Genomic DNA, 24,442 nt, shown 5'->3' with positions numbered 1-24,442 from the left:
GCACATCTCCAGTCCGTGGGAACCTCCCCTGAGTCCAAGGACGCTCTCATAATTATGGCTAAGGGTTTGCTTAGTTGCTTTGCCGCCTCCTTAAAAATAACTGGATAGATCCCATCCACCCCAGGCGCTTTTCTTATGTTTTACTTCAAAAATTTCTCCTCCAGTTTGCTTTCAGTTATTATAAAATCATTACGTATCCTGCTACAATTTGATAACCTACTGCCATTTTCAAACCTTAATAACTCATCATGTGTGAATGTAGATGCAAAATATTCATTCAGTTTGTTTGCTATCTGATCAGGATCATCAACAGTCGAACCATTGATGTCAAGTGGACCAATCAGATTCATCCCCTTCCTTTTAGAGTTTATATAAGTAAAGAAATCCTTGCTGTTTTTCTTAGCATCTTTTGCTAAGAAATGATAAAGCCTGTAATACACTCGAAGAATCGGAAATATATTGTTGACCTTTGGTATTAACAAGTTCGAATGTGATCCAAGGCTAACTCTATAGCATGCAGCTCTGCAGTGTATTTGCTGAGCTATTATAGTATCTGGAAAGACATCAGCAGATCCTACACACGATTCCGAATTCAAGCCATCTGCGTAAACTGGCAGGAAGTTGTAGTGCTCAGCTCTGTGTGCTGAATACAGCTGCAGGTAGACAGATGATGGAGTCTCAGACTACCCATCTCTTAATGGAAAAATCACATGATGGGATATGATCATGCCAGGGTGGGGTGGAAGAGTTTTCTTTGGTATTTGTGTAACCTTGTCTACTATGATATTCAACTCTCTGAGCAGCTCTTGGACATGAATACTAATAGGTCGGTTGGCAGTCTGACGGGCATTGTACAAATTTTCCCAACATGGCTCAAAAACAGATGTCCACGTAGGATTGTCTGGCAGGGATTTCAGTTTTAAATAATACTTTAAAGACAACTGCTTACGTCGAAGCAATAATGGTGGTTCGTTTGCTTCCACATATAAGCTCTGGACAGGAGATGTTCGAAATGCTCCAGTAGTGATACGGATAGCCTGATGGTGGACAAGGTCCAGCCATTGAAGGACACTATCTTTGGCTGAGGAGTATACCTGGGACCGTTAATCTAGTTTGGATCATACAAGTGCACGATAAATATGTAGTAAGGTGCACCTGTCTACTCCCCAGGGCATAGAGGAGAGAGAACGAAGAATATTTAGTCCTCTCGTGCACTTTGTACGGAGTTGACGAACATGTTCTAGAAAGGTCAACTTTTTATAAAACACGAATGGGTTTGATAAATTGAAACAGGCCTTGAATGGGTTGAGCACGCTGAATTCTGATAGGATCCTTCCACTTGTTCAGATTACGAACCTAAGGGGGCATAAATTCAAATTAAGAAAAGACAGATGTAGAATAGATGTGCGGAAATTTGGCTTTAGCCAGCGGGTGGTTAATTGCTGGAACAAACTTCCATCTGTCGCTGTGGAAATTGATAGGTTGAATAAATTAAAGGAGTAACTGGACAGGCATTTGGAGGGAATGGTGTGATTTTTTTTTTTTTGGCTGATGCTGCATAAGCTCATACACTTGCTTTCTTGAATCACATGCCACTGCTACGAGTCCCAAGAATTTCTTGTCTGACACTACTGGAATAACATTTTGTCCGAGTCTTAATTCAGGTTCAGGATGAAGATTACGAAAAAAGTTTATGCAAACAGTCTTTTGCGGCGAGAACCTGAATCCAATAGCAAGTGCCCAGGAATTAAGGCAATTAATGGCTTGTTGCAGTTGTCTTTCAATGACCTTCATGTTGCATGACTGACAAAATATGCTAAAGTCATCAACACAGAGGGCATTGTTTACAGTTGGAGGAAGCTGTTCTGCGATGGAATTTACTTTTATGGCAAAAAAGCGTGACACGTAATACTGATCATTGTGGTACTCCCTCCTCTTGGTAAAAGGAGCGAGAGAGTGAGGATCACACACAACTTGGATAGACTGGATGGAAAGAAAGTTTTTAATTAAAATAGGGAGATGCCCTCTAAGACCGAGGCTATGCAAATCTTTTAAGATGCCGAATCTCCAAGTTGTGTCATACGCTTTCTCCATGTCAAAGAATACCGACACCAAATGTTCTCGTTTTAGGAAAGCATCCCAGATCTATGGTTCCAGTCTAATTAAGTGATCAAAAGTTGACCTGTTTTTTTCGGAAGCCGCACTGGATGCTGGAGAGAAGATCATTTGATTCTAAATACCACATTAAATAAAAATTAACCATTCTCTCCAGGATTTTGCACAGACAGGTAGTCAGACCTACAGGACGGTAATTAGTAGGGAATTTCGGATCCTTAGCTGGCTTTGCAAAGGCAAGAACAATTGTCATGTGCCAAGAATCCGGAAATTGCTCTTTAATATAGATTCTGTTATACAGAACAAGGCAATCCATAGATGTTGGCGAGAGGTGTTTAAGCATTTCATAATGGATGTAATCTGGTCCAACAGCACTTGCCTCCGAAAAGTAGAGAGTTCTTTCTAGTTCCTGCAGAATGAAAGGCACGTTGCAGGGACAAAGGCCTTTCGGTGTGAAATTTAGTACCTGTTTTTCTCTTTTATGTTTCAGGACCAGTAACTCTGGGGAACAGAAAGATATCCCAGATATGTTTCCCCAAGAGCATTGGCTATTGCAATAGTGCATCCATTAAATTAGGATCAATGAAGGGTGAGATGTATATTTTACCTTCATTTTCTGGATTTTATCCCTGACCACCTTAGTGCTGGTACACTGGGGTAATAGATAATGTAAAACGGATCAACGATTCCTTTTGACTCTGATGGCAAATGTAGCGTGCTTTGGCTCATGCACGTTTAAAGGCTATTAGATTGACCATCGTATGACATCAGCAGAATATCTCCCAAGCTTTGTTTGCTGCTGTGGATTGTGAATTCCACCATGGTTTGGGAAAAGGTGGAAACTGGACAGATGTTTTCGGAATGAAATTTGCAGCTGCATGGATGATATTTTCTTTGATGTACATGACTGCATCATTGATAGGCTCTTGATTGACTGCATTACGGTCAAAATTTGCCTGCTGTTGGAAGGCATTCCTGTCAGACTGATCAATCTTCCACTGTGGTAACCTGAAAGGAAGACATTGTCTCCCGCTGTGTAAGCAGGTTATCACAGGGAAGTGATCACTTCCATATGGGGTTCTCCTCCACTTCCAAAGTGGGTGAAGGGAGTAGAGAAGGGGAACAGATAGAAAGATCAATGGCAGAAAACGTACAGGTAGGCATTTGGAAGAATATGTTGGTTCCCACATTTAGAAGGGAGAGGTCATTGTCATTTAGCATATGCTCTATGACTCGTGCCCTCCAATTGTTGCTAGCACTGTCCCACAGGGAGTCATGTCCATTAAAATCCCTGAGAAGTAAGAAAGGGAGATGTCAGTCCCAGGTGGCAAATAAATAGAGCAGACGGTTAATAAAAATCCCACTGTAAGACGAATTGCAACAGCCTCTATCTTTTATTAACTGTAAATAGCAAGGGCTGAACTGGGGTCTGGTTACCCACAAGGATAGCCACTCCTCCATGAGCAGGACCATCTGCAATTCTATCCTTATGAAAAATTGTGACATAACTACAGGAATGTTGTTGAACTATATCAAATGGCAAACCAATTCTTTTTCCCATTTGGGTTTGAGTGAGAGAATTGAAAAGTAAAACAAATGTGAGCTCTTCAAAAAGGATAAGTTTTTTGGAAAATTTTGCCATTTTTTTTGAGTTAACCTAACTTAATTATGTTCGATAAATAGTTTAATTGTCATGTTCATTAGCTTATTTTTAAATTTTGCCAGAGATTTTGTAAGTTACAACTTATATTTGTACGAGTGATTTGTGCAAATATTAAAATAACATAACTAGTGGAGTTGCGGTAAATAAGTAGCTCAAAGGATCTAATCATATAGATTGGCATATATTTCATTGTTTTTATCAAAGAAATTTTCTTTCTAGAAAGGCTATAACTAATTTTAAAATTTACAAACATAACGGTATAGCATAATACATATTATTGCTTTTAGGTATCTATTAGTTTAGTGCAGTATTCTAAAATTGAATGGAATTGAATTTAAAAAGAAATCATATCTCCAAATCTGTCAAGTAGCAGGACTGTTGTGGCTTGGGGAAAAACTGAAGAGGCAATTCTCCTAAGAATCATGGCCTTTAAAAAACGTGTTTGCAGATCTGTCTGAAATAGGACATGATACAGCCAAGGGGTTGGGGGGGAGTCTTTGTGTGTGTTCAATGCAAAGAGTTTGAAGAATAGGTTGGATGCTCTCAAAGGAATTAAAATGGGGGACCCATCTCAATGCTAGAGATAAACACAGCAGTAATCCCAAAGGCAGAAGTGGCATTGGCACAGTTGACCCTTACAGGAGAACCCACTAGCCGATTGATCCTGGCCGAGCCTTCCAGGACTACCTGTCTTGTTGAAGCTGGGCCCCTCAACCACCAAGGTCCCCTTTGCCAAATTTCCATGGGTCACAGCACACAGGAAACACCCCGGATTCATATGGTTTTAGCCTGAAACCTAGGTGTGGGTATTGGATTCTAGTGATGCTAATCTGGAATCCCAGCATCGTCACTGGGAGGTCCCCTCAACACATTGAGGGGACAAATGACCGTTTAAGCATTTTACAAGTCTCTGAAGCTGTTTCCAAATTTGTGACAAAATGTGATGCATATTCGCTGTTCCTTAATGTTCACCGTCTTACTCAGTTACAAAAATCACAAAATGCACTTAACCACCAATTACAAAAAAACTCACAACGAATTACTTCAGCAACATTAAATGGTGCCCTGCTATACTACATACGATTAGCACTCCACACAACTAGTTCAGAAATTTTGGGCTTACACTTCGCAAGTGCAACAGGAAGATAATTGAATGAATTTGAGCAAATTTCCACACAGACTTTAAGGCAAAACAGGTCTTAAAAAAAGTGCAGAAAGGCTATTGAGTCCTGAAACTTCTTCGCATCGAGATCTTCTAATCACTCTGTTGAAAAAAATATTCACTGCCTCTTTTGGTTTCGATTGATTTATCAAAGTAATTAGAGAAAAATAAGCTTTATCTTTAGAAATAATGACTGTAATCGAGACGGAAATATAGATTGGCAAGAAACCAGAAGGCTAAACAATCAGAAGCAAGTTTTCTATCCTTAGTCTTTTAAAAAATATAATTTCGTGCTCTTGTGAGCTGTACAAAGTATTGTATGCAGAAAATGAAGATTTAGATTCGATAAAATCAAATTGCTAAATTCTTATGTAAAACAGCATGTTTTATTATTAAGTTACTTATGAATGCTAAATATTACATTAATATGGTTAAGGGCTGTGCCAGACCAAGGTATTTTCGCGCCCCGGGAAGAATGGTTTTTCAGTGCCCTAAGGATATAAATAATTTTTGCCTCGTTTTTCTTCTGTTTTTGGCACCCCTTAAAGAATCGCTCACCAGGCAATGGCCCTGTTAGCCTACCTCAATTCGTCACTGGTTGATGGTTACAGTTAAAAAAAAATTGATTTTTATTAATTAGACTGTTCCAAATACGTTGATTATTGCACAGTAGGGATTGGGGGAGAAAGCTTTAATCAAGGAGATTTCTGAATAGATTTAAATTGGGACCATTCTGCTTCACCTTGCATATCACTGGCCATATGCATTAAGTTATCATCATTTTTACTATATGGATGGATCAGAAGGATGCAACCTTGCTTAATAAAATGATTTCATTGAAACCAGTCCATCCATGCTAACAGACTGGTTCCATTGATTCCAGAGAGTACTTGAATTTTGTGTCAGATCCCATACCATGATACCACCTCCAGAAGCTTGACTTGTCATAACAGTATATCATGATTCGTTTGACTACATGACTTTCTGCAAGTAGATTTTTCTGTTTTTCTCTGAAACAAATGGCTTCCAAACAGGCATCCAACTGCCAGTAACTAATTTCTTCAATTCCCTATGCACGGTAAGGGTTGAAATGGGGAAGTTCTGGACTTGGTTGAATTCAGATGTTATTTGCTGCACAATGGATGTCCTTTTTTCCATAGAGTCTTTATTAGAGTATAGTGGCTTTGCTCTTGAAGTATTTTTTTTTTCTGACACATTTACACCTTTGAGACGTGAAAGAACTGCTTGCTTTCCATATATTAAAAACCTTTAAGATGGATGCTTTTGAGAAACAGTTATGTCTTTCGTTTCTTGAATCATCGGTTCTGCTAAACATGCACCAACAATAAGACCTTTTACAAAGTCTGATAGATCACGCATTTTTCCCAATCTGACTTCAGATTACTGCAATCTAACAGCCTGTGCAGCCTTTATACTCAATGAGGCATGTCACCATCCCACATCACTGTTTTCTTTACATTTATTTGCATTTCTTCTGTCTGTGATTGTCTTAATACAACAGTTTGTATTTTTTTTTTTGCCCGTATATGTATGTCAGTACCAATTTGATTGGATACTATGATGTGGTCACAAAGGAACTGAATGCCAAAAATAATTTTGATATCATATACTTGGATTTCAGGAAAGCTTTTGATACTGTTGCACATGGAAGGCTGCTGTACAAATTGGAGGGGTATGGCATTAAGGGTAAGTTGCTACAATGGATAACGGGATGGTTGAGTGGGAGCTGACAGAGAGTGGTAATCAATGGACACTGCTCATCGTGGACCAATGTTGTTAGTGGAGTTCCCCAGGATTTGGTGTTGGGCCCATTGTTGTTTTGTACGTTTATCAATGATATTGATGAAGGTATATCAGGTTTAATATCAAGGTTGGCAGGGTTGTTAACAACAGTAAAGACAGTATGCTGCTCCAACTGGATCTAGATAAGTTGGAAAAATGGGCTGAGAAGTGGCAACTGAAGTTTAACCTTGACAAATGCAAAGTACTGCATATGGGTAGCAATAACCGAAGAGAAGAGTACCAACTCTGTGGTACTACACTCAGGGAAGTGGAACGAGAAAAAGAATTGGGGGTAATTGTGCATTCAAATATGAAGTTCGCTGAGCAGTGCAGACGGGCTACCAGGCCAGGTCATGGAGTCTTGTCAATGATATATAGAAATTTTGCTAGCAGGGACAGGGAGGTGATTATCCCATTATACAAGACAATGGTCAGGCCGCACCTAGAGTACTGTGTACAGGTCTGGAGGCCTCGTTTTAGGAAGGATGTGGAGTTTCTAGAACGAGTACAAAGAAGGGCAACAAAGGGGTGCTGTTACCAAGAAAGACTTAAGTTCTGCAAATTACAGTGCCCGGAGATTAGGCACCTGCAAGGTGACCTGATTGATCTAATGAGGCTTTGAATGGGTTCAGCAAATCTGAATGCTGAATGCCTTCCTCTTGCTCAGACTAAGAACCTGAGTGGGCACAGTTTCAAATTAAGGAAAGATAGTTGTAGAATAGATGTGCGGAAATTTGCCTTTAACCAGCGGGTAGTTTATTGGTGGAATAGGCTTCAATCTTTTGTTGTGGAAGCTAACAGCCTAAATAAATTTAAGGCTGAGCTGGATAGGCATTTGGAACGAATGGAGGGGTGAAATGGGAGCGGTTTTTTTTTTTTTTTTTTTTTTGGCTGGTGCTGCATAAGCTTGCTTTTTTGCATCGTATACCTCTACTAATGCTAATGTCACAATATCAATATAAAAATTTAATCAGGTCCTTATACGAACACATTTATTACCTTTACAACATCCGAATGGCCATTTGCTGCAGCCAGATGTATTGGTGTCCATCCTCGCTCATCGACAGTACTGTTTAAAAAAAAAAAAAAAAAAAATCATATTAAGAACAAAGACCAAACACACTTTTATGGTCGCTGTTCAAAATACTTGAATTAAACAGTGAAAAGAAACATTTGTGAACAGTAGTAATCCAAAAGATTTGGATAAATGGAACACTTTCTGTCTCCTTGATCAACAAATGATTAAATTTTAATTTTCTGTTTATATTCCGGGATGATCGCATGGTCAGAGGAGTTCACAAGATAGAGAGAAAAGAGAAACAGCACTGTATTTAATAGTCACAGGGTTGAACCCAGGTCAATCGAAGCAGATGTAGTTATGCACCCTCGAGCCTGACCACTAAGCTACTGTGGCCTTCATACTTATTTTTAAATTCTATATCACCTATCGTGCGATTAGTATAACTGATTGCATTTGTAAACTATTTATAACCAATATATACACATCTGTCAATAACGGAGAAAAAAACAGCACTAGTACACAAGTCTGCTTATAAAAAATATACATTTCAACAGCTGATGTATAAAGGAACTCGATCGTTTAAAATTTTTCCAAAGTAATCTATAAAACAATGGAAAAAGGAATGAACATTGTCAATATCAAATTACATTCTTAGAAAACAAAGACACTGAGAAAAATGTTAGCTTTTCTATTTATCAAATAAGTGGCATTTAAAATGAATTAAAAGTAATTTATGTGTTAATAAAATTGAAATGTAGGCGTGAAATATTATATGTAAAAAGTAAATAAATATGATTCTCAAATCTTACATATAATATACCTAAAACCAGGATATTGATGCATTTCCTTCAATTTATTATAATGGTGTCAGGGGGTTGTTCAATGTTTACTAGTTTTTAATTAGCTTATAAACACTAATAATGGGATTTGATAAGTCACAAAGTACGGAAAAAGAAGCAAGCAGAGAATAGACCAGAAAATGAAATTTATTTTTAATAATTAAAATTTACACTTGTCTCATCACTTTTTAAAATTTTGGAAACCGGCTGGGTTAAAAGATGTCGTTAGTTAGGAACCAGTTCTGTATATTATATTCAACCTCTGCATTGTTAGAGTAACATTTACTACCAAACAATAAATAAATAATAAATAATACTGTAATTCCAAAGTGCAAAATTAAGTCTGCAGTGAGTTGTTTGTTATTTTGGTTTTTAGGAGCATTAGCAACTAAGGCCATATTGCTCCGGGATATGCGGTGGTCATTCCCTGACCTTTCCGCATCCTCCGTATTTGGTGGTGACGGGCTCGAACCCCGGTCTAATCAAGAAGCGTGTGCTACGCACTGCTGCTCCTTCCCAGCTGGCTACGGAGGCGCCTCTGCAGTGAGTATTTTGTCAAAGTTTGTCCCATGGGAACCTATGCAGCACACACTTTTCGAAATTTCAGGTGATCACGCATTTTATGCTATAGGCCAAACCACTGCTTCTCAGACTTTTTGATCCGTAGATACAATCTCATTAAGATCACTAGTGAAAGAATAAAAGCTAACACAGCATTAGCATTATTAAAGGAGGCAGCAAAGTAAGTAAGCAAAACCCTTAGCCATAATTATGAGAGGACTCAGGGGAGGACCCCACAAACTGGAGATGTGCAAATGTATCACAAATTCACAAAGAGGGATAAAAGGGAAACATGAATAATTACAGACCTGTTAGTTTAACTTCTGTTCCAGGAAAAATATTGGGAGTCACTGGTTAAAGAAGTTACTGGAACATCTAGACAAGTCCGCAGTTATCTTTCAGATACAGCAAGAGTTTGCCAAGAGGAAGTCTTGTCTGACCAATTTTTTATATCTTATACTTGATTTCAGGAAAGCTTTCGATACTGTTGCATATAGAAGACTGCTGTACAAATTGGAAAAGAACGGCATTAAGGGCAAGTTTCTGCTATGGATAAAGAGATGGTTAAGTGGGAGAAAACAGAGTGGTAATCAATGGACACGGCTCTTCGTGGACTAATGTTATTAGTGGAGTCCCCCAGGAATCGGTGTTGGGCCCATTGTTATCTTCTATATTTATCAATAATATTGAAAAAGGTATATGGCAATGTAAGCTAATCTGTAATCAGGTTACAAACGAGGTTAGGCAGGTGAAGGCAGATTACGAGAAATCTTTGGCAAAGGATGCTAAGAAAAACAGCAAGGATTTCTTTACTTATATAAACTCTAAAAGGAAGGGGATGAATCTGATTGGTCCACTTGATATCGATGGTTCGACTGTTGATGATCCTGGTCAGATAGCAAAGAAACTGAATGAGTATTTTGCATCTACATTCACACATGATGAGTTATTAAGGTTTGAAAATGGCAGAAGGTTATCAAATTGTAGCAGGGTGCTTAATGATTTTGTAATAACTGAGAGCAAAGTGGAGGAGAAATTGTTGAAGTTAAACGTAAGAAAAGCACCTGGGGTGGATGGGATCTATCCAGTTATATTAAAGGAGGCGGCAAAGCAACTAAGCAAACCCTTAGCCATAATTATGAGAGCATCCTTGGACTCAGGGGAGGTACCCACGGACTGGAGATGTGCAAATGTATCCCCAATTCACAAAGGGGTATCGAAGGGTGACACGAGTAATTACAGACCAGTTAGTTTAACTTCTGTTCCGGGTAAAATAATGGAGTCACTGGTTAAAGATGCATTGCAGGATCATCTAGACAAGACTGCAGCAATAATTCAGACACAGCATGGGTTTGTTAAGGGAAAGTCTTGTCTGACAAATTTGATAGGCTATTATGATGTTACGAAGGAACTGGATGCGAAAAATAATTTTGATATCATGTATTTGGATTTCAGGAAAGCTTTTGACACTGTTGCGCATGGAAGACTATTGTACAAATTGGAGCAGAATGGTATTAAGGGTAAGTTGCTACAATGGATAAACGGATGGTTAAGTGAGAGAAGACAGAGGGTGGTAATCAATGGGTGCTGCTCTTCGTGGATTATTGTTATTAGTGGAGTCCTACAGGGTTCGGTGTTGGGTCTGTATATTTATCGATGATAGTGATGAAGGTATATCAAGCTTAGTGTCGAAGATTGCAGATGATACACAGGTTGGCAGGGTTGTTAATGACAGTAATGGCGGTGTGCTACTGCAACAGGATCTAAAAAATTTGGGCAGATGGGCTAAGAAGTGGCAACTGAAGTTTAACCTTCAAAAATGCAAAGTACTGCATATGGGGGATCGAAGGAAGGCATCAAATATATACAAAGTCCATACACTTTTAAATCTCTGGCTTTTCCAGTCAACTGGTTCACCCACAATGTAAACTACGCGGAGATGGGGGAAACCCCTGGTGCCGCTTGACCCTAAACACACTTTACACTTTACTGCATATGGGTAGAAGTAACCCCAGATAAATGTACCAACTGTGTGGTAGAAAATGAAAAGGACCTGGGAGTAATTGTGCAGTCAGATATGAAGTTTTCTGAGCAATGCAGACAAGCTGCCAGGGCAGGTCATGGGGTTTTGTCAATGATATATAGGAATTTTGCTAGCAGGGAAAAGGAGGTGATTGTCCCTCTGTATAAGGCAGTGGTCAGGTCACGCCTTGAATACTGCGTGAGGGTCTGGAGGCCTCATTTTAAGAAGGATGTAGATTTGCTTGATAGTGTACAGAGAAGGGCAACAAGATTGGTGAGGGGAATGAAGATATCCTCTTACCAAGAGAGGCTAAAGTTCTGCAAATTGCAGTGGCGGGAGACTAGGCACCTGTGCAGTGATCTGATTGAGGTGTATAAGGCCTTGAATGGGTTGAACATGCTGAATTCTGATGGAATCCTTCCACTTGTTCAGATTACGAACCCTTTAGGTTCGTAATCTGAAGAAGTGGAAATTCAAATTAAGAAAAGACAGATGTGCCGAAATTTGCCTTTAGCCAGTGGGTGGTTCATTGCTGGAACAAACTTCAATCTGTCATTGTGGAAGTTGATAGGTTAAATAAATTTAAGGAGGACTGGACAGGCAGTTGGAGGGAATGGTGTGTTTTTTTTTTTTTTTTTTGGCTGATGCTGCGTAAGCTCATACACTTGCTTTCTTGCATCACATGCCACTACTATTATTATATCAGGCTTAATATCCAAGTTTGTAGACAATACTAAGGTTGGCACGGTTGTGAACAGGATCTAGAAAAGATCTAGATAGGCTGAGAGGTGGTAACTGAAGTTTCACATTGACAAATGCAAAGTACTGCATAAGTGTACCAGTAAACCCAGAGCAATGTACCAACTATGCAGTACTACACTCAGGGTAGTGGAGAATGAAAAAGACCTGGGGATAATTGTGCATTCACATATGAAGTTTTCTGAACAGTGCAGGTCATGGTGTCTTGTCTATGATATACAGAGATTTTACTAGCAAGGATAAGGAGGTGATTATCCCCTTGTATAATGCAATGGTCGGGCCATGTCTTGAGTACTGTATTCAGGCCTGAAGGCCTCATTTTAAGATGGATGTAGAGTTGCTGCAATGACTACAAAGAAGAGAAACAAGATTGGCAAGGGGAAAAAGGGGTTGCACTTACCAAGAAGTTCTGCAAATTGCAGCATCTGGAGACTGGCCACCTGCAAAGTGATCTAACTGATGTGTATGAGGCATTGAATGGTTTGAGCAAGCTCAATGCTGATGGGATTCTGCCTCTTGCGCAGTTTATGGTGGAATAAATTCAAATTGAGGAAAGATAGTTGTGGAAGTGTGGAAATTTGCCTTTAGCTAGGGGTGGTCGATTGCTTGAACAACAAATTTCCATTGGTCGTTATGGAAGTTGATAGCTTAAATGAATTCAAGGAAGAACTGAACAAACGTTTTGAGTGAATAGGTGGATGAAATGGGAAGTTTTTTTTGTTTGCTGATGCTGTATAAGCTTGATTTCTTGCATCATATGCCTCTACTAATGCATCAGCAAAAAAAAAAAAAAAAAAAAACTTTCTATATTACCTGTCCCTCCCATCTAATAGTTTGTCTAGTTCTTCGTTGAATTTATTCAAACTATCTGCCTCAAAAACACCAAATGGAAATTGATACAGGCTATTGTAATCAGATCGGGCATGCTGCTGTAGAAAACAGTCATCTAATAAAGCCACAAAAGCTTTACCATTATGTGAGTGATCAACCGACAAGTTCCAATCAATATTTGGAAATTTAAAATTCTATTCTGATTTACTGGTCAACTCTATTTACTGTATATATTATTTGTTATACCCATTTAGCTTATAACACACTCTTACTCTCATTTTTCTTTTCCCAGTGCTTATGTCCCACCAAACTGATTCAACATTGTACTGGCCACCCATGTCAACTGTATACACTGCCTTCAATTTTATGCTTCTTAACTAAAAGCATAACTCCTCCCTCCCACCTTTCTATCTTTTTTTCTGTACACATTATACTCCACATATATTCAAATTTTGTATCTATTAGCCTGAGTAACAATGCCTTACAGTAATATCCCTACAATGTTTGCATTTGTTGACCTAACCTAACTCGTACAGTACGAGTTAGGTTAGGTCAACAAATGCAAATGATGAATTTGAAGTACGAGTCGTACTTCAAATTCATCAAATTTGTTTATTATACTTCTAGCATTAGTGTACACACAAGCATAAATATCTGTTTTGGCTCTGGGTGCCAAGCAAATCTCAAGGCCAAGTGATCTGTGCTATTCGTACTGTGATTCCTAGAGCGACTGAGTTTTTCCTTGTTTTATTTCGTTTCATAAGTCTTTCTGTTAATTAGCTCTACTTTTTAAAAGTATAAAAAGAGAACAAGGAAAAGGAAAGTACCTTTTTCTTTACTCTTATTAGTTTACTAACCGTACTAACTTCTATGCTTAGCCACAAGCGGCACTGCTCCTGCCTTCCCGTGGCAGGGCCCTTAACCTGGGTGGAAAAGCTAATCCCCCATGGCGAAAAGGAGCCAACATAGATAAAGAAAATTATCCAGCATTAGAGCTTCCGAGCTCAAATACCACAGACTGGTATAACTCTGATCATTGTAATGCGCATCATAAGCACTTAAAAAAAGACAATCAACAACTGGAATATCGAACTTTCCTTATCATTCATTCCTTAAGTAGTCAACCAGTGAGCAAACTCTCTCCATTTATGACACAGAGATTTCTATAAAATGCCGCTGGATATCCTAAAATGGTCAAGAGATTTACTTGGCAAAACGATACAATCCAAACACTCATAAATGTTAAAGGTTACAACGTTTGGGGGAATTTCCGTTAAAATCTCTCCCCACACAAACCTAAATAGTTCCAAAGGTGTAATTTCTGAGTGGGATCTGTTGAATGTAATGAAAGAGGAGCTTGTGAAATAACTGCAAGATCAAAAGGTCATTCAAGCTAAGAGAATTCTGACTCTTAGGAATGGCAATCTCATTCCACTTGCAGCATAATGCTCACCTTTAATACTACAAACTTGCCGAATACTGTGAAAGCTAGTTATTTAAATTGTCATGTTTTTGTTGTATTTGAGGTTTTTGGCACAAGGGCCTCTTGGCCATATTGCGCCTGTTCGTGGTTTGGGTATCACTGATTTCACGTTATGATTAGATGCTATTATATAAATTTATGCATTTTAAATACTTAAACAGATCCTCGAAATTTGCTTCATTACCAAGAATATGTGATAAGGTCAAGGGTTCCTGCAAGTTGGTGAGGGAGCTGAAGCTGGAATTTCGGACAGATGAAAGGTGGGGACATTCAATGAGAATTTATTTTATTGTTAGTTGCAACTGGCAAAAGAAGCACTGAGGAGGAGTTTCTCCGAAAAGCAAATGCAGATGAGTTGGAAATGAATGACCGATGCGAAGCCTTGCCAGAATTACTTCTTGTCGCCTGTTTCTTCCAAGACTAGATGTCCACAGTTGAGGCTCTTTTTTTTTTTTTTTATCTGGAACAGTTTATTATTGGTTTTAGATTGCCAGAGGTGAGACCATTGTTTCCAGCATGTTTTTTTAATAATGGATTTGTAGTCAGTGTATGGAGCTTTCAGTTGACTGTAAGATCCAGAGTCGGGATGTTTAGCAGCCTCATCCGCACGATCATTACCATGGATGCCGACATGACCAGGAATCCAGCAGAAGGTAACCTTGTGGTTGGCTGTTTAATGGTAAAATAATTAAATAATTTAAACTGGATCTCTATAAGAACGGTATGAGAGGAAGGAAAGGTAGATTGAAAGGCACTGATTGCACTTAAAGAGTCTGTGTATATCAGAGATTGTTTGATATGATATTTGTTTAGGTTATATAGAGCCAGTTTTATTGCAAATAATTCTGCAGTATAGATACTGCATTCAGTGGAAAGAGAGGCAGCCGTTAAGAAAGTGACGGAATTAAATTGTCATATCCGACCTTATATTCCAAATCCAATATACTGTTATAAGTGCCAGAAATTCGGACAATCTCAGACAACATATCGAGAAAACGTATGCCAAAAATGTGGTTCCCAAGAACACGTTCAAACAGACTGTACTGCAGCATCTCCAATTTGCAAGGGAGATCATCCTGCATATTCGAAAAACTGTGATTTATGGAAGCTTTGAAAAATAAAATACAGTAATATAAAGTCGAACATAAAGTGACTTATCAAAAAGCCGAAGACAAACAGTGAAAGATAATCCAGCACATACATATGCTAATGTTATAAATAAATATTGCTCGGTTGCAACTCAAACCAATGACTCAATTTCACCTGACAAATCGCTTGCTGAATGGGCTAGAGCTCTGCTTTCAATTCCTCAGTCATCTGTGAAACAAAACAATAACGATCAGACATGTAATACTCCCATTTCCATCCCTGCTGCTAATGACATCAAGTCACAAAGTGAGACGAGGGTGGCAAAAGCTGAATCCTCTGCTAAAAACCAAATTAATACTGCAGTAATGGACATAGATGAAACAACACAAGAAGAATCTATATTAGAAATTTATGTTGAAGAAGATATGGACACCGGACTCCTACCTTTTCAAGAAAATATCGCCATAAGGCTACTGCCTCTAAAAAGCAATCAGATCATCCTACCACTGAGACTAAATATTACGTACAAATACAGATGAGCTCTATGACCTTACGAGATCTTAATGCTGCAAGCATTTGCTTACAGGAAACTTTTTTAACCCCACAAGTGACACCCTCAATAAAAAAAAATATATAATTCGTACAGATGTGACAGGAATGCAGCAACTGCAACACATGAAGGCGTAGCGGTTTTAATATTCGTTAGTACGCCCCTTGCAAACTAATTTAGAAGTTGTTGCTGTACGCATAGAACTTGGAATAATTTTATCACTTGTTTCTATTTATCTTCCATCGAATCAAACATTTATACTCAAGAGACTTTGATGAGCTCCTTGCCTGATACCACCTCCTATTTGTTTGATGGGTGACCTTAATGGACACCACCCTTTGTGGGGAAGTCTACATGTGGATAAAAGAGGGCAGCTAATAGAAACATTACACACTCTAACTCTGCTGAACACAGATGCACATACTCATGTGCATTTTCCTACAGGAAATACTTCTAACATAGATCTATCTATCTGCTCCCTACCCAAGTATATATTGGGCAGTTTTGAAAAATCCACATAATAGTGACCATCTCCCAATTACTTGTAAATTTCAAACTATCTCCAACTATCCGGAAATTCGTAGAAGATGGAAATTCTCAAAGGGAAACTGGATAACATTTTCCTTAAGCACCACTTTAGATAAACACTTCATTCAGAATCAGACCATAGGTGAAGCTACTGATTATATCACAAAACAGATACTAGCAGCAGCTGATAAAGCTATTCCTCAGTCGTCCACGCAGGTGAAAAAACTGCTGGTGGAATGATGTAATAAAGGAAAAGAATAAAGCTTGGAATATTTTCCGCAAGCATCCCACTACTGTTAACCTTGGATCACCAATATGGCCGCCGTTACATGCTGTTAAACGCTGTAAAAAATTTGTTTTAATTATGTGTTTTCATTTCAGTGTGAGTTCTAAAAGTGTACCCATCTGGAGATAAACGTGGTAGAAGTTGCCTGGTGAGAAATTTTGTTTATTCTACGCGATTTTTTGCTGAGTAGAAGCGTTTTTATCTGTGTTCTTTGTTGTTAGACCGCACGGTCACCTGTGAGATGCTCTCACTGTCACATGGCTGACAGTGAAAGCATAGAGAGGCAACCGATATAACGCGATTGCCACATTTTTACCCAACACCTTGACTGGGGAGGTGACCCAAGCTTAATAACTTTGGACAGAGACCTAGTCACAAAAATTGAACGTTTTTTGAGCCATTTATCTTAAAGAACAATGATTAAAACGTTCTCTCCCCCCCCTCCACCATAGACTTATTATTATTAGCCATATGGTGCAAGGAAGCCTGAGGCTTTTGCTGCACCAGCCAAAAAAATAAAAAAATTCTGGGTTACCGTGTGTGTGTGAAAAAGAGAGAGAGAAAGAGCAGGTGTCAGAAGTAGAAGGGAATCACCAAGAAAGAGAAGAATGACGATGGGTGCCAACAACTTGGCAATGTATCAGTGAAGTTCATACGTGCATGTTGCAACAGAAAACAATAGATCGCAAAGGAACAATGGGTTTGTGGACCTTCTGAAGTCCGTGAAGCCTTTACTTTACTTTACTTTACTTTATTATTAAATAATGAAGTAAAGGCTTCCTATTGATAAGGTCTGAGGTTGGTAGTGGTGGGTCGAACATGATGTAAGACAGAAGCAGTTTTAAAACGAATTTCGTTTGCAGTCTCTTCAGACAGCCTGGACTAATTATGGGTCAGCACACTCTCCTGGCACTTACATAGTAGCCCTCGTACTTCGTTTACCTGCACTTGGATACATTCCAGTTCTATTTGTGACAGGCAATTCGAGATTTCCATAGAAGGTGCAGAGATTTCTAATTATTATTATTACCAGCCACATAGCGCAAACGAGCCTGAGGCTTATACTGCACCAGCCAAAAAAAAAACTTCAGAGTTACCCTGAGAGAGAGAAATATGTGCGCGTCCGTATTGTAAAGCACCATCTTGTTTCCACTCCTTCCTTCGGGGGCGACGCCATTTTTTGTCTAGTCGCTCTAACTTACAAACTCTTAGGGCAAAACCCGTGCCCTCGGGGGCTGTATAACCTCTGGAGCTGCAGCGTTGGATTCGCGTTGTGATTAAGGTCAGGCTATCACAGAGTGTCAATCTGACACCCACTCTAACCCCTCCTGGTTTGTACTTATTTCTACTGGTGTATTAGAATATGGGCAGAGAGAATGAGACATAGTGTAACACATAACATTTATTATAACAAAGAAAACAGGTACACAACACTTGCATTCTGTGTGGGTAATTTGTATAAATGTGACATACATGTGTCAATTCCATGCAATAATATCAAAGGTGTGAGTAAAGTGGTAAAACAGTACATTTAACCCTTCATAGAAATTCTGTATTCCATCTTACAAACAAACTCTTCATTTTTCTTACCTTTTGTCGTACACTAGATTGTTCTAGGCCAAGTGCCTATAATGCTCATAAACACTTTTTGTATTTTACATATTTTAAGGTCAAAAGAAACATAGGGGTGGCTAAATTTTATGCCCTGTTATCTCTCAATACTTTCTCCATCATCGTTAGAAAACCAGCACTTGACCATACTTGATTATACCGCCCTGTTGTGGGCATTCAACTTTCTAGGAAAACTTTCGGGTACTTGTGGAAGCATTATAGTCATTTCACCTATAATTGTGTTAACAAATAGTTCATGAGATTAGTGAATGGAACAAAGGGTTGCTCTTACGAAGAAAGGCTTAAGTTTTGCAAATTACAGTGTCTGGAGACTAGGCACCGGCGCGTTGATCTTATAGAGGTGTATAAAGCCTTGAATGGTTTGAGCATGCTCAATGCTGATGGGATTCTTCCTCTTGCTCAGAATAATCACCTGAGAGGGCATAAATTCAAATTGAGGAAAGACAGATGTAGGATAGATGTGCGGAAATTTGCCTTTAGCCAGCGGATAGTTGGTTGGTGGAACAGACTTCCATCCTTTGTTATTGAAGTTGATAGCCTAAATAAATTTAAGGCTCAGCTGGACAGGTATTTCGAACAAACGGAGGGGTGAAGTGGAAGTTTTTTTCTGGCTGATGCTGCATAAGCTTGCTTTCTTGCATCATATGCCTCTAATAATGCTAATGAGGATCAGGAACGAAGCATTGAAATTTTATCTGTTGATGTTGTTTTTCAAGGTTTACGTTCACACGAATAAAATAATGGCTTACCGGTTAAATCACTTGCTCCTGAAATTCAGTTAAGCGGCCTCCTTCTCTCCAGCGAAATCTGGGTGGGTCCTCTGTCGTTTCGGATCTTTTCTCTGGTGGTCGCTCCTCTTCTTCTTCTCTTTCGACCAGCAACATTGTCAGCGAACCCTTTTGAGCGCAATTAGAAAAAAACTTTTCTGCTGGATAGCTCTAACTCTCTGCTCCTCCCTTATTTTGCCTTTGCCTCTAACTGTTTCACTGACTAATTACTCTCCTAGATGCCATCTGCCAAGAAGCTAACTCGCAAAAGCACCTTTTTGGGCCCCCCAATACTCTTATATACCTCTCGCCTTTGCTCTATTTTTCCTCAAAAGATTCTTCTTTCATTGGCTATGCTAATATAAAAGGATTATTCACTTCCTGCCGATGGTAATAAAGGAAGTCGTAAATATGGAAGAAAACTTTGTTCTTTTGGTTATCTGAGCTTACGTCATAGCAACAAAGTGACCCAAGAAGGCACATACTCCCTCTGATGTGATCATTTTTGGTAACTGTCCCACAGTCATGTGTGCTTCGCTATGACCATAAACATCTTTATTTGTTGTTGTTGACGTGGGAACCGAGGATCTTACTCTCCTTCCACCCACGTTATTAATTCCTATTAAAAGCGAATGCAAGTTTCTGGTAGTTATTGCAATCCTTGCCTTCTCATTGGCTTTTTCACATTTTCTCCTAAGTAATTCTGATTTCGCCTTCTCCCCCCGTCGGACGCACGGCAACGTGTGTCCACAATTGAGAGGTAGGAATTTCCGCTGATGCCGGAGCATTTGTACTTGTTCCCTACTACCATGGGTTTCTATTTTCTCTTGCTTAATTATCGTGGGTTCCGATCGAATACGGTTTTTGACAATTTAACCTAAATATCCCAAGATATGGTTTTATTGATAGAATATCTAATTTAGATCTGCTCGATCGTCGAGAGCTGAGAATTTCTGAGTCTCACAGAGAGAGAGAGAGAGAGAGAGAGAGTCAGAAGTAGAAAGGAATCACCAAGAAAGAGAAGAATGATGATATACAGCTCAGGACCCTGGGTGGGCAGAAGAATGATGATATCTAGCTCAGGAACTTGAGTTATTGCAATTATCTGCCTCATGATCTGAATAGATGTGAATTGCAAGCTCGCGAGTTTGTTCCGCGGTCAAACTCTCCCACGATAATGAGTTTACCTCTACTTCCTACATTCCCTACTAACCGGGCGTTTCGGAACGTCTTGCCAGAATTTTGCGCTCCTGGTGTAATTTTTTTTACGGTGCGTGCAACTCCCTGGTAAGAAATTACATTCCATTATTTCTAAGATAAAAACACCCTTTCCTCCTTTTCTACGGAGCGGTTCCGTTTACCGCATTACATGTCTGGATTGCAGGAGATGTTACATAGGTGAGACTGCCAGGAGGTTGAAAGATTGTTGGACGCACCGCTGTTGCTGAACATTATTGGGTTGAGCAACATAACCTTGATTTCCCCCCCCCCCCACGTGGCATTAAGATCATCGACTATTCACGTAATTACAGCCAGCGTTCATGGCTTCAGGCACTGCACATAGTCAACTATAGTAGTACTATGAACCGTAATAGAGGAGTGCATATGGAGCCTACCATTTTGCAGTGCGATGATTGCTGGCATTCGTCACGTATAAGTAATTGTACATTACCGACACCAGATTCGTGATTATGTCCAGTCAACTCCTGTTATTTTACCTAACATATACAGGGTGATTCACTACCAGTGCGACAAACTTGCAGGAGGTGTAGGGGGCACAAAGACGAATCGGAATCACATAGCATTGCAGGGTACGAAATGCCTTCATCATGCGGTAGAGGACGTTGAACGGGAGGTTGCGTGAACAGCGATCCCGCTGGAAGTCAGCATTTGCGAACCGTTTCTGTTGAAGAAACCAAGTAGCAAAAGTCCTCCGGAGTGGATAATCTGCAGGCTCCAATGATTGGACACGTTGCAGATGGTATGAACTCATTTGGTTTGTTGACAGTATCCTCCATACAGTGGATTGGGAAATACTCAATCGTTGGCCTATCGCTCGAGTACTCGTACTCGGATTGCCTTCTGCAAGACGTAGGGCATTCTCCTCATTGTCTGGCGTCCTCATCGTTCGCTCTCGATTCATGGTACTTCTCGTGAAACAACCAGTCTCACGTAACCTTCTGTGCACAAGTGCGAAAATCGTATGATGAGGAGCACGCCTGTGCGGGAAACGTTCCTTGTACAAGCGCAGAGCCCGTTACAGTCCGCAGCTCCATACGCGAGGTGCATGTCGGCCAGTTCAACGTTTGAATACTCGTCCATCCTACTGCCTCGGGAACCGGTTCGCAAATGCTGACTTCCAGCAGGATCGCTGTTCACGCGACCTCCGTTCAATGTCCTCTACCGCATGACGAAGGCATTTCGGACCCTGCAATGCTATTGATTCCGATTCGTCTTTATGCCCCCTATACCTCCTGCAAGTTTGTCGCACTGGTAGTTATATCAGAACTATATAGTATGTAAATAATTTAACGTAAAAATTTATTGTAAAATAAAAGTAAATTGTAATGACAAATATATATTTGTACACCATCCTAGACCACTGGCTGTTCAGGGGGTGAATGTAAGGTGAATAAACAGATGATACTAATATACAAGCACGCTTACTGGACTGCTACTGACCATGACAAAACGAAACGAGCTGGCCTGTTAGAATGTGTCCCACCCAGAGAGAATGTTTATGTTAGAAATTGACTTTTTTTTTTTCCTGTCTGTTATTTTTGTAAGTGTAACAATCAATATCCCCTGGCATTTTCTGCCGTGAAGGGAATTTGTCACTTACCAATGTACACCTATATTTTAAATTTGGTAGGGCAAATAAAGATTTATTTATATGTATTATTATGCTTGTATGTATATTATTTTCGTGGGTATGGCTGGTTATAGTCAGCTGGGTATGTCAGTGGATGCGTGAATGGGAGTGTGTGTGAGAGCAAATGAGTCTGAATGTGATAGTGTGTGTACGGGCGTGTGAGTGTCTGCAAGGCACGACTGTAAGTGTGTTGATGGGTATACAAATGTGTGCACGTAAGCCATTATGTGTCCTGTTCTGGGTGGGAAATTATATATATAATTTACTTCCAGGCAGGTAAGTTGCATAGATTAAATGTGTGTGGATGTTAGGTCACTTATGTAAACTCTGCAGAGACTGAGAGAATGCTGGTGACACGTATATATAAAAAAATTACTATCTGAGAGTTGTTCATATTTAGATGCACCCATGTCTTGTCTGTATGACGATGAATGCAAGATGGCGAATGTGTGAAAGAACGTAGTCCTATGTGCTGAAAATTCATCTGTCCCTAGACAAAGTCTAAAAAAGATGTGTAGTATGTCAGGTGCGTAAGTGGACCGAATACATATAGAGTGTGTGCTGTTCTGTCGGTCTCCCCCCCCCCATTAGACAAGCTATCAGGAAACATCCCCACCTTGCTGTTGTCAAGCCTCCTTGTTCATAGCAATGGCATGCGATCTGCTGACACTGGCTTAGTTGTCCTGGGCAGTGTGAGATTTGTAACAGAGAAGTACTGTGCGATCTCCCTGTCTCACATAGGGCATTCTGACCCTATGACTTTACTCCTCCTTAATACTAGTATCCTTTCCCCACCTAAACTTCACTTCACTCGGTGGATTCTAGCACCCGAACGTTTTTCTGCTCTTAACAGTCCCTCCTGTGGAGGGACTGTTAAGAGCAGAAAAAGGATGGGTTCCTTCCACAGGGGTCATTCGCCCAACACTCGGTCTACCTCTACGTGGTGCTGGACGGGCAACGAAATGTCCCACTAGGAGCCCCGCGGAAAAACAGCCGGAGGGACAACGTACCAACACAACCAAAACGCACACTATCTCTGGCCTTTACAGAGTTTGTATTGCGACACAGACTATACTACGCAGAGTTGAGGGTGGGCTCTAGGTTTTTTTTTTTTTTTTTTTAGATTTGGTAGTTGTTGGCGCATCGGCTTCTGTGGCCATATTGCACCTCCCAAGGTTTTTGCAGTACTTTGATCCAAGCCCGAGGCGAGAATCGAACCCGCGACCTTTGGGTTGCCGGGCAGGTACTTTACCCACTCGGCTAGCCCGGTCGGCTGGGCTCTCGGTGCCTCTATATATCCATTAATGGAGATATCACTGTATTTTTTTTTTAGAGGAGTAATCCTTAGAGGACCTCTTTTTCTATCACAACAAAAGGAAACGAAGAGGAATTAAATGTAGACTAACTTCCTAATTCAGAAGTGTTATTCAGTTGTGTATGCTTTTAGCCGGAAAAGCAATCCCAGACGCATATCAGAAAAATAAAAAATCCAACTGGACAGTTATGGGTCAAATATCTTACGATGCTCTCAACAAACATCGTAAAAAAAACATATCTGCTATTATTTTAAGTAGAACTGAAATTAAAGCATTAAGAATTCACTAAGCGAAACAAATTTTAGTATTTGAAATGGAAAACAATTATTTTTCTGTTACTAAAAGGAAACCTTACTCCATTTTTTTAGTGTCTCTCTTCAGCAGCAACTTAACGACGTGTAAATCTCCTTTCCGAGCAGCATCATGGATGCTGAGGGTAGCAATGAATTCTTCTTCTGATAGTCGGCAGTAGCTTCCAGTTGTATCTCCTTCATCGCTGTCATCAGGCATGGGCTAGGTTGGGAAAGGCAACGCACACTTTAGCAAATACTGGATGACAATAATTACAGTATATTAATGGATATAAATTAAATACGCTACAAGGCTTTTGACTTGTAGCGTATTTAACAAATATTTTTCAGTCGTGCCGTATTCTAGAAAAAAATTCATAAAAAAAAACCAATATTTCATCAAACGGCAAGTTTTTCTGGTAAACCTGAATTTTGTTTACATTAAGCATAGAAAAGTAAGCTGAGTCATTAACGAACAGCATTATCGACAGAGAAACTGTTAATACAGAATAAACTAGAATGTGGAGAAAAGCATATTTTCAGAGTTGTTGCAGAAGTACACAGAGGCTTCGTGGGTGCATGAATAAATAAATAAATTTTTCTGTTTATACTCCGGCACGACAACCAAGTCAGTAGAGTTTACAATAAATCGTCAATACAAATATTTATCGTATTTAGTAGTCACGGGCTTGAACCCCGGTCCACTCAAGGAACGCGTGCTATGCACTCTCGCTCCTGACCACTGGGCTACGTCAGGCCTATGAAAGGTTTTTTTTTATTTATTTTTTTTTATCCACAGCCAATAAAATAAAGCTGTCAGCCTCAACAACTCATGGAGGCAGCTTGTTCCAA

At 39.7% G+C, this 24,442-nt stretch overlaps 1 protein-coding gene across 1 annotated transcript in view; it reads right to left on the bottom strand.

The window, feature by feature from the left end:
- Window positions 1-24,442, bottom strand: part of LOC150083078 (uncharacterized) — a 305,874-nt gene that overhangs the window by 36,052 nt on the left and 245,380 nt on the right. Inside the window, exons 14-15 of the mRNA XM_090377773.1 lie at window positions 23,656-23,813; window positions 7,743-7,812 (exon numbers count right to left, since the gene is read on the bottom strand). Of these exons, the coding sequence (XP_090233899.1) occupies window positions 7,743-7,812; window positions 23,656-23,813 (228 nt within the window). The remainder of the gene's footprint in view (window positions 1-7,742; window positions 7,813-23,655; window positions 23,814-24,442) is intronic.

This window comes from Mastigoproctus giganteus, chromosome 7 (genome assembly GCF_048544385.1).
Source record: "Mastigoproctus giganteus isolate SK-2022 chromosome 7, ASM4854438v1, whole genome shotgun sequence".
In the NCBI taxonomy this organism is placed as follows: Eukaryota; Metazoa; Arthropoda; class Arachnida; order Uropygi; family Thelyphonidae; genus Mastigoproctus; species Mastigoproctus giganteus.
This window is presented reverse-complemented; position numbering and strand designations above follow the sequence as displayed.